At 42.5% G+C, this 11,717-nt stretch overlaps 1 protein-coding gene across 4 annotated transcripts in view; it reads right to left on the reverse strand.

Moving 5' to 3' along the window:
• clstn1 (calsyntenin 1) overlaps positions 1-9,253 on the reverse strand; it is a 56,868-nt gene extending 47,615 nt beyond the window's left edge. For 3 of the 4 annotated variants that reach the window (XM_012850443.3, XM_012850444.3, XM_012850442.3), the window contains exon 1: positions 8,976-9,253. In XM_012850443.3, coding sequence (XP_012705897.2) covers positions 8,976-9,057 — 82 coding nt within the window. In that variant the 5' untranslated portion in view covers positions 9,058-9,253. The remainder of the gene's footprint in view (positions 1-8,975) is intronic. The other variant, XM_012850445.3, reaches the window with a different exon arrangement.
• Between the last annotated feature and the right edge of the window lie 2,464 nt (positions 9,254-11,717).

Below are 11,717 nucleotides of genomic sequence, written 5' to 3' on the forward strand. Positions count from 1 at the left end.
CCCAGTTCCCCTGCCAGGCAACAACATCTGCTTGTCCGCTGTGCAGTCTCAGCCGCCCAACGGCGACAGCATGCCGTGGACGACCGCAGAGCTCTCCTGGAGAGGGGGGGGGGGGGTAACACAACTCAATCAGCTCTCTGTGTGCGACGAGGACCACAAGACGACGAAGGCCCGGAGTGGCTGGCCTGCAGCAGGTAGCTGGCTCTCTGGTTACCCGTTTCCCATGGAGCCTGAGTGAGAACGGCTCCGCTGTGGCTCTCTTCTTTCTCCTGGAAACAACAGGACTCAGGGGGGAGGCAGCTACTCTGCTACCTGAATTATGATACTGTTTGACTCGCAGCAAAATAACTCAACGCGGGGTTCCTGCACACCTTGCGTTTACATCAAAAACATTAGAAAGACATAAAAGTCCACCAAGCTTTATTGACAGACATCACCTTTGCATATTGTCACTTACTCACGAGGTAAGAAGTTCCACTTAACTCGTTAATTTAATCATTGTACTTGGTAAAAGGTTTATTTTTAATGCCAAAAATAGTTTTTCACTTTAGTGTTAATTTCTTTAAAACATTTACCGATAATGAAGCCAGAAAACATAAAAATAGATGGGAACTTGTCAAATGTTTATCCTGAAAATGTAATTTGTGCATGAATGATTTCATTCAATGTGAGTGAATGTGTGTGGGGGGTGGGGGCGTGGGAGTGTGGGAGGGAGGTTTTTGGGTTGGTACATTGACTGTGTAAATCTATTCTGTGCTGTGATTTATGTTGATTTAATGAAAAAAAAAAAAAAAAAGAATTTCGACTTTAATTGAAATCATTTACAAAATTATATTTTTGCTTTAAGATTTTATTTTTTTATGGAATTACCCCCCTACACTGATGTTTTCCCACACACACACACAAAAAAAACAGCTTAACTAAGCACTAAACTGAAGGCATGCCCCTTTTCTTGGTGACTGACAACTTCCAAGTCATCCGGCCAACTTAATATTCACAACTCAGCGACCCTTTCTCTACGGTTCACCGCCTCCATTCAGCTGCTAAAGCGACCAACGAGCGGAAAGTCACCGCCCGAAACCCAGAGAGGGGTCCGGCAGGTCTCAGACCCTCACAGGCAAATTAGCAAATCAGAACGCCTCGGCATTTTAGCAGCCGGGGATTATCCAATGCGTGCATTCTTGAGGGGTTTTGGGTTGTGACGTCCCAGACAGTGAGCACACTGTGGCGTGCCGCCCCGCCCTGACAGCCTTTCACTGTGAGAAAACTCCCCGAGAACACGCTGGAGAACATGGACGAGCCTCTCTGGTTGGTAAACAATCTGGCACACCACAACCAAAAGGCTTCTGATCAGTTTACACACGTCTGCAGCTTTTATGTCTGAGCAAATATACAACAGATTTGAACAGAGTTGCATTTAAACCATCAACCAACGGTCCTGTAATTGCATTTGAACATTGACCCAACCTGACAGGCTGCTATTCTAAAAGTGATTTCTGTCTGTTAGAGTCAGCGCCACTTTCTTATTCCCTTTATTTATAACTTATTATATTTTGCCAGCATTGACTTCATCAAGCAATCACAGAGAAAAAAGTCAGATTCCCGAGCTCAAACTTGCTATTCAGCTTTCTGTGCTGTTTTCTCACTGAACTCAGTTTGACTTCTCCTCCACCTCCAGATACACACGGTATGTTTGAGCTGCGCAGGGACCGACATTCTTGTTCAATGATTGCTACTAGCTACCTTTTGCAGGTAGAAATGCGGTGTTACTAAATGTCTGTGAGAAATGAATGAGATTAAAAGGCCGTGGTTTTCACTAGGCGTAGGGCGTTCTCTACTTACTGTTATCATGACACGAATTTGAGTTTATCTCGCGATAAAATCCAATTAGTGGTTTTTGAAAAACCCCAAAAAAACTGCCAGGATTGTCATTTTTGCTATTTTGTCCTGTTGGTTCCTTGAGAGCGTCGGCAAATAGACATACATTCAAAAATATAATTAAATGCAGTCACTGTGTACAGTTTAGTGATAACAATAATGCTTCTTTATGTATTTGGAATTTTGTTTTAATGCGTTAGAAGTGCCATTATTCAATGTCTCTTTTTAAGGACAGCATTTGTGTTTATTGGGATTTAATTGACATGCGGTCACAGCCACACCTAAAAGAAGACCACGCGAGTATTTTATCATCATTTCTATGGTTATCACAACAACGGCACAATATATCGTGATAAAGCTTAAAATCCACATCGCCCACCGCTAGTTTTTACTGCATTGACACATATAATATGAGCTAGCTAGCTGTGTTTAAAACAAAAAAGCAGTAGTTCTACCCAGTGCCGCTAAAATATGTCTATGTTTCTAAGGATTTTTTCAAAAAAGATCACAGTTTTGTTCCGCTTTGCCTTCCTTAAAAACCACACATTCCTTCATTTACCTTTCGTTTGTACATTAATGTCAGCGGAGCGTTCCTGAGCAAAAGCAAAACTTGCGAACAAAATAAAATAATCCTGTTATTGCCCCTAAGTGGGGAAATAATGCTACGTCAGCAGCAAGTAAGGGGAACAGTCTAATGTTACTAACAATGGCATGGTCAGATTAAATGAAATGTGCAACTTAGAGCTGCGAACCCTAATGTGCCCAAGGCGTGCATGCAAAATTGTGCATAAAAAAAAAAGCAGAATACCAAGAAACAAAACGTAATAAACTGCAGCGATGTAAACAACTTCTTGAGCTTGTTAGTAGCGGTGACGGTTATAAAGTCCAACAGCTGCTCTGCGATAAGGCTTCTCCGTGCACCCATAGGCTGCAGCAGGCTTTAGAAAGCCCTCCTTCACACTCATACCCTGCCTTTAAGCCTTAAGCCATTATCGTCTTGACATCTAACATCGTCATTGTAGAGGACGAGCGAGTATGTAAACCGATGCAAAAATGACAGCACACCTCATTGTCCCCGGAGTGGCATGAGAGGGGCGAACAACGCAGGCATTGTCAGCCGAGTGTATTCGCATAGTTTCTAATTGCCGCGACACAGAGCCGTGACTTACAGATCAGGCTTAGAGTGGCCTTAAGTGAAAACACGGGAAATATGAGCTCCCTCCGCTTCTAAAGGGGCTGTTCAGGTTGGTGGTGGGCTGTTTATCTTGTTCCCGGGATTTTCCGACCGATTGAGAATCAGGGTGTGCAAAACAGAAATAAAAGTAGGTGGGATGGTAAGGATTACAGTATTTCTTTTAGCAAAGGAGTATCTTGATGGTCACGCATGGAGGTCCACCGATCGTGCTTTTCATGGCCGACACTGATTTCCCTGAGAGTCTTTATCCTCAGGGGATATGACAGAAAACCAGCTGCTGCTTCTTTCTAAGAGATGCCAGTTATGAATACAGCGGAAAATGAAATCTGGTATTTTAAATCCCCATTTTTCTATTAAGGACATTTCCACTAACCTGACTCTAGCCAGATGCATGTCTCGCTCCTCCTAGCTTCACTCACATCCATCTGGGACATCTCCCATAGAAAGTGATTTCTCCAACCAATTTTATTGTCTAGCCAATCAGGACGCAGGGCTGGAGTTTCATAGACGTGACGTAGTGGAGAAGCGACCGTGACGTGAGACTGATTCAGATAGCAATGGCAGCTCACATCGAGGAAGCAAGCGTTAACATTGATGCTGCTATTTCTTCCGTGTTGTCCAATCTACCTAATATTGTTTCATTAAAAGAACATCAGAGAACGGCTCTGAAGGCTTTTTGTTGGTGGAAATGATGTTTTCGCCCTTCTCCCGACCGGCATTTGGCAGGTTTTGTTTTCCGGGGCGCGTCCGTGGAGCGGTTAGCGGTTAGCGTGAAACCATGTTAGGAGGCCTTTAGTCCTCAACGCGGTCGGGCCCGGGATCGACTCCGACCCGCAGCGCTTTGCCGCCTGTCTTCCCCCCTCTTCCTGTCAGCTCACTGTCAATAAAATGCGAAACACTAGAGCCGCAAACACATTAAAAATAAAAAAAAGTTTTGCTTTTTCCTGTGTCGCTCTCACAGCGTCACGGGTTAGCTTCAGTGTGAGTGGTTGAAATAGCATGTCTGTAAAGATGACAGACAAGTGGCTTATCCAATCATATGCAAGGATTTTTAATAAGGCCCAGCCTTCAATAAAGGCAATTCCTATGGAGATGTCCCAGATGGATGTGAGTGAAGCTAGGCGGAGCGAAATCCATCTGGCTAGGGTCAGGTTACATTTCCATAACCTTAATCTGATTTTTAGTAAACTATTAACGGTGTATTAAAGTACATGAAGGCCAATAATGGCAGAAAGTGTCCTTGCACTTAATGCGTAGGAAAAACAAAAATCAGCTTTTTTTTCAGCATTTGTCCCGTCAAACGTCAAACTTGCCAAAGTCGACGCAAGGGAAATAGGCCGACTTTTGATACGGCAATGCAATATTTTTAGTCTTTTAATGAGAAAAGTTGATGAAGTTATTTCCTCTTCCCGTAAAGATGCATTAAAGCACACACATGTGCGGAGGCTCGGACTGAAACCCAATCGTGTGACTTGGGCTCGGAACAAGCGTCAACAATGCGAGGGGAGCCTGACAAAGCAGGCTGTCCAATTTGTTCGACTCGAATTGACTTCATTCAGTGATGAATGAGCCACGAAACTTCCCAGCAGCCCCCCCCCCACCCCCCTGCAGCCACTCCCTCTGTGGGGCTGCCTGCACAGAAGACGCTGACGTTGCATTGCAGCAGACCCCACGACTGACTCGGGAACACGGGGACGAACCCGGCAGCTGCTGGAGGGGTACAGCAAAAAAAAAAAAAAAAAGAAGAAGAAGAAGAAATAAATTCATTACAAGGGTGACATCTGGAAAAGAAGCGAGAGTTTTTCAACGCCGCAGCACAAGACGGATTCATCCCCCGCTCTGAAATGATGCGCGCTCTCTAAACGAGAACCCCGATGTTAACCAGCACGTCTGGACTGAACCTTCAGCTCCGTCTGTTTTCTACAGAGCCGGCATGCAGTCGTCTCCTAACAAGCTCTCAATACCGAGAAACACACAGAGGAGGAGGAGGGGGAGGAGGGGGACAAACCGTTGGGAGTATTTGGCTTCTTCGTCTCTCTGCCAGATGGCCTGTAATAAAAATAAGATAGGCAGGTAACCTTTGGTTAGTAAAAGATAAGCCCTCCGCTGAGAGTCGCTCCAACAGGTTTTCCTTCCTGATAGGAGCGGGGAACGGCAGCAGGTGCATCCTGGGACGCTGCCGCGTCTCCCCACAGCACTGAGCAACGCCGGCCTTCTTGTCCTTTTGATTGATGACAAAGCCGGTGAAGTTACTGCGGAGCATTCTCAGCTGCTTGGCGTGGAAAACTTGGAAAAATAAATAGAAACGGGCACGGATAGAGGTTAATCTGTTCCCTGTTCAGTCGGGCCTTTCCTTTCGTGAAGCTTGACGCAGAGCCTTGGCACCAGCATGCTGGGGGATACGCGCGATTAATTCGAATTTACAATTCTTAAGGATTTCATTTTTGGAAATTCTGGATTTTATTTTGCCAATACACTCATTGGGTTTCCATGAAGAGAACAGCATGTGATGCTGAATATATGTTTAGGCATAATTATTGTCAAAATATTGTTAAGTGGAAACTTTTTTTTACCATAATACGAGGTACTTCATTTACTTATTTACTTTTTTTTAACTTAGTTTGATGTTCACAAGTGCAGTGAAGCCTGTTCTTAGCTCAGTGTGTAATACCACTAGCAGCAAATGTTTTGTTATATTTTCATTGTTTATGATGGCACGGTTTCCATCTTGTTTTGCAAGCATGTTTCACAGCTTGTTTTTAGTTGCACTTTGAATTCAGGTCAACTCCCTGACGAAATGCTTGACATAAAAAGCAAGGTTTTAAAATAATTTCTTTAATTTCTTTTTATGAAACAAAAAGGAGGAAAAAAATCTATTAATCAGATTTGGTATGATAAAATCGGAGATTTATTTTTTAATCCATATCGCCCAGCCCTATGAAGTCCGCCAGGTTTTGCGTCTGTTTGGTCAGCACACGGTCGAGAGGCATCAAATTGTCTTTAGAAAACATGGAATAAATCAAGAAAACATGAAGAACTTAATGGATAAAAATACAGAAATGAATATCACACCTTGGATATAGAGTAAATGCTCAGAGGAGCAAACTCTAGAATGATTTACCGCTGCATATCAGGCAGGCTTCTCCTTTGACCATTTTTAAATCTCTTTTAAAGACTCATCTTTTTTCACTTTGGCTTTTAATACGCTCTTAGTTTTTAAATTCTGTACATACAAATGGTTTTCTTTTTTAAAAATATTCACCTGTACACTGTGACTTTCTCCTGCATTGTTTACATTTCCATTGTTTTACTTTTAAATCAGTGCTGCACCTTATACTGTATTTTAAATCTACGGTAAATTACAAGCTGTATTCTTGCAAAAATGCCATTGCACAATCAATTCTGCACATAGAAATGATTTTAAAATACTCTCCTGCATTGTCTACATTTAAATCACTGCTGCACCTTATACTGTATTTCAATTTTTACTGCAATTTTACAAGCTATATGCAACGAAATTTCATTCTATACGCACTCTGTGCATACAAAATAACAAATAAAGTGGTCTAAGTCTGTCTACACAAGAGGATGTTGGTGTTTGTTGATTTGATGCCAGTTTTTTTCTGTTTATTTTCCTATATTGTTTGTTTTTTTAATCAATGCTACTGAATTTTATGCTGTTTATATTTGTGCTTTATGCACAGCACTTTGGTCTCTGCGTGTTTAAAGGACTTTATGAATAAAGTTGGACTGGATTGGAAAGATGTAACATACCAGGGGGTTTGGCTTTAAAAGGCAGAATTAAAGGGAGACGTTAAAGGACCTGTGTGGTTTGTCAGGAAAAGAAAAGATACATCCTCATGGTTCCGGAAACATTTTCTACTTAGAAATCCCCTATTTTTTTTTCAGAAGTCTTAGATTAGCACAATTTCAGATATGGAAAGCCCAGAAGGGATCATCCTGAATTAATCACGGATTCTTGAAAACACCGTTAGTGACCTCTGTCCTTACATCTAAGCCAGACCCGGGTGAAGAACCTCAGGTCAAGTTTAACACCCTGATCTATGAGGGGCTGGAGTGAATCAATGAGTATAAATCAATAGAAGCACTCTATAGTTCATTTGATTCTAGATTTTATCTTTTAGATGTTGAAATCGGTCAAATCTGGTAATTCAAAAATGTCTTCAAGCTCAATTTTCTCTTCTCTTTTTGCCTTGTTACTTATCCTGAGTGAAGCGATCAAACCAGACTTTTCAAGGCTGCTGTCATAATCAGCGCAAACAGACACAAGTCTCCCTGAGCATGGGGGTAAAATGTGGGTAAATAGGACTGGAAAATAACCTGCTAATTGGTGCAAAGCACCGCCGACACACGTGTACCACTGGGTCCCTGTGGACTTTTATTTCTACGATGGTACCAGGAAGAATCTGCACAGCAACTGCTAAGGAGAGACCTGAACGTTAGCAACTAGACTTTGTTTTTGTTGTTGTTTTTTTTACAGCAAATCTGGACCCGATCAAAGAAGCAATCCCTAGAAGACATTGGCGTCAGAAAAACAAATACTCTCCAGCCTGAATCATTAATGGTCCTTTAGAATTTCCTCCAACATACATGGACTTTGTTGTCTCTTTCTTATTAAAAAGGGAGCTCTGGTTGCCTCTTGGTTGAAGAAAAGGTTACTGCACATTTAAAAAAAGAATCAAAATCAAATTTAATGGGTTAGCATCCCCTCTCAGCCCAGCTTGAGAATGCACGCCCAATATTCCCATTTCTGACACATGGATCTACGCCCCAACAACAAAAGGCCGGAGGTGGAAGCTGCCCAGGCTTGCTGATACATCCACACCTGCTTTCTTACACACACCCTGGATCAGGAAGCTCACTCTGGAGATCCAGAGGATTGAGCTTAAGGATAAAAAGAAAACAACGCACACAGTATATAAAACCACGCAGTAGAAGCAGAGAGGGTTTATCTCTGAAAAGGGAGGAGCAGGGAGGAGGAGGAGGGAGGAAGGAGGGAGGACCTCCCTGCAGCAAATAAAGACATGCTGCAAAAGAAGGCAGCAGCAGCAGCAGCAACACTCTCTGGACTTTCTGCACACTTTCTGCTCACAAGCAGGCGCAGATCTTCCTGCTGAAGCTCCACGGCGCATGCATATTTTAAATCCACCGACAAAAAAATGCAACAAGGACATGTGAGCGGAGAGATCTGCAGTGCGCCGCCGACCAGACGCCCATCACGATGGGACACACAAACCCATTCATTCGGCCCCCCTGCTGGGGGGGGAAGAAAAAAAACAAAAACACAACAAAACAAAACACGGAATTCGATATAATGAGTTGCAAACATAATATTCGCACTTTTTGTTAAGGAGCTGTACATGGAGTACCTGCAAGGAGCGAGTAATAATGATGTATAAACTCTGCGGAGGGGAGGGGAGAGAGGCTTGCGTTATTCCTCATTTAAAGAGGCGAAGCGACTAGAAAAAGAGCCCAAAAATAGAAACAAATGCAGATGAGAGAAAGAGGTTGGAGAGGGGGGCGTCTTTATTTTATTTAATCTGATTAAATTCAAGATGAAAAACAAATGTTACAACGTGATTATACGCGTTGTCGTGGTTGAGGTTACAGCGGGGCTCGCACTTGCCACCCGCCGGCCACATCCATCCGCTGCGGCGCCGCACCGGACCCGCCACCATCCCTGAACAGGTTAGCGGACCTGGCATCCCGGCTAAAGCTCCCCTCTTTCACCTTCACGGCCCCCCCTCCGACCAGAACCAGGAGGCTCCGCGGAGACGAGCCTCCAGCCCGAAAGCTGGCGCGAGCCTGTCAGGGAGGCTCGCGCGCAACAACAGAGACAAACCACGGAGACGCTGCGGGGATGAATCCCAGCTTTAGTTACCTTTAGCTGCCTCCACCGCGCATAGTAGTCCGAGGACCAGTCCGACCGCGGATGCGAATCGTTTATTCCCTCGGAACCGCATCCTGACTTCGAGTTCAGCCGCGGGGAAGTCGAACACAGCCTTCTTCGGTGCTCTTCAGTCAGGCGGAGCGTTTGCGCTGAACAGGAAAAAATAAAAATCCCGGGGATGAGTGTCGGTTACCAGGGCAGCTCTAAAATGGCCGTCGTCGCTACCGCCGCTCCGCTCTCTCCTCAATCACTGCTTCTCTCGCAGTTTTCTGCCGGCTGCGTTCACGGACCGCCGGAAATCACGCCGACGTGTCCCGAACAAGCGCAGTTCACGTTTACACGAGCGAGATGCTAAGCTTTTATTGCAGAGAAAATATAAAAAACTCTTAAGAAAATACACAAGTGTTATGTAGACAAAAGAGTGTCAATAATAGATAATTCCCAAAACTGGTGTTTGATATTTTTATTTGATTGAAATAGCAGTAAATCCTCACTTTAGTTTTTTTTTTCCGAACCCCCAAATACTCACAGTAACCAGGGGAAATCATTATTTTTAAATTAAAGGAGGGATTTCATTGCTGAAGAATTTTCCAAAAGCAAACATGCACCATTATTTGTTATATGTAAAATAACATTCTAGTCTTTATGATTCAACTTGCAAGCAAAAATATGGGCGGATACATTATGGAGCTCTTTGGTAGATGGCCGTTAAAAAAGATTCCCTGTTATTAGATTTCTTCAGATTTTCCTTTTTGTTCATGTTAGTATTAGAAATAAAAGTAGGTCTTTTAAATCTAACATGAGTAAATATAAATAGCAGTTTTCAAACAAATATTTATTTCAAGAGGAAAAAGGACTTAGGATAAAAAAAGTAATTGCTCCCCCAAACCTAATAACCCGTTGTGCAACCCATGGAGGTTTCAGGTGTCATAAAGTATTTGCAGTGTGCCGCAATGAGTCTTTTAAATAATTGTGGATGAATTCTGGTCCACTTTTCTTTCCAGAATGTTTAAATTCAGCCCAATTTGATGATCATCAAAGGCCTGTTTAAGGTTTAGTATTGGTTTTAAGTCCAGACTTTGAGCAGGCCACTCCAGGCCTTCATTTTGGGTTTTTGTTAGTTTTACCATTCGGAAGTGAACTTAATGGTTTGCTCATTGTTGACCATTGTCCTGCTGGATAACCAAAGAGCTCTTGAGCTTAACAAACTGATGGCCCGTCATTCTTGTTGACTATTTGCTGGTGCAGAATTCATGGCTCAATCAGTCGCTGCCAGTTATCCATCCCATAAAGCAGCAAAGCAGTCCCAGACCTTCACACATGATGTTCTTTTTCTGAAATACTGTGCTGGCTTTACACAGTATGTATGTCTTGGGGATCTTTAAGATTTCATGGAAACATTCAGAAGCAGAAAGCCTGGGGGCACGGTGTAAAATCAAAGCAACGAAAATACAGTATGTAGAGGAAAAGTTTGAGTGTCATTCCCGAGGAGTGAGAGTTTGCAACACTGTCTATTGTTCAAATATGTGCTGTTTTTAGTAAAAACCTGTAAAAATGTACATCTTAGGTCACACAAAAAAGGTGTGGAGAAATACGTTTTCATTGTATAGAATCTACGCTTTTTTATTAATTAGTATGCTTAATAAATAAATACTGCATTGGGGAATCTGGGAACCAAGCCCCCAATATTGACTTACTTTAACAAAGAAAATAGAATGGAAATGCAATACAAGGCGAAGAAATAAGTAGACTAAAAATACAAGATTAAAAGTAAACATAAAGTGAGACAAGAACAGCACACAGGTACTGATATGCACGGCACTGACCTGACAACTGGGTCACAAGGTACAAAGAGATGAGCAATCACCCCCCAAAAAAACTAACAAAGGGGCAAAACTGTTGACTGTTGGAAAATTTTCACATTAAGGAGAAACACGTGAATGTCCAACTGGAGATACATATAAGTTTAAAACTGTGTGAGTGATTTGTGACGGATCAGCATTTCTTTGGGGTCTTGGTTGACAAGCATAGAAGAGATACATCTTTCCTGAGCTTTTACTATCAAAGACTCAATGACAAGCCCCTAAATAGTGTGCTTCAGCTTTCCTTGTGTTTATTCGTCTTTCAGTCTTTGAAACACATCAGCGGACGAAACTGTTCACTGTTGATTTGCCGGTTTTGACTAAATAGGAATTGGTCATGCGTTTTTACCCAAATTTTTTAAACCAACCATTGAATGCAGACCGTGCTGGTGGATACAATTTATATATTATATTGTTCAGGCTGTGTTAATAACTGTGCAAAGCTTTAAAACATGCAACAACCTAAAGGTGAAACAAAAAAACAACAACCTGAATGTGATTTGTTGACGTCTCTTCTACCTGTGTGTAATGTTTACGCCGCCACTTTAACAAAAATTTCCTCTGTCTAAAACAATGTATGTTCCTAAGCATGCTTTGCATGTTTTGCTTCCAAATATCTGCCGAAGCGGCTGAGAAAACTACCAGCTGTCATCTCGCTGTCTGACTGACTGAGTGTGCAATGATGCAACATGTGCTTAAAGTTTTAGACCACAGCTCGTGGTGAGGAAGCCTCCTGTTGTTTGTCTGGATAATAAAAGCTCTTTTGTGTTTTATTATTACCCAGAATTATGCTATACACAGATAAACTGAAGCATTACAGCTAAATATAAGATATAAATCATTAAAGACAAAGATAAACTCGGCTTTAATC

This window comes from Fundulus heteroclitus, chromosome 1 (genome assembly GCF_011125445.2).
Source record: "Fundulus heteroclitus isolate FHET01 chromosome 1, MU-UCD_Fhet_4.1, whole genome shotgun sequence".
Taxonomy (NCBI): domain Eukaryota; kingdom Metazoa; phylum Chordata; class Actinopteri; order Cyprinodontiformes; family Fundulidae; genus Fundulus; species Fundulus heteroclitus.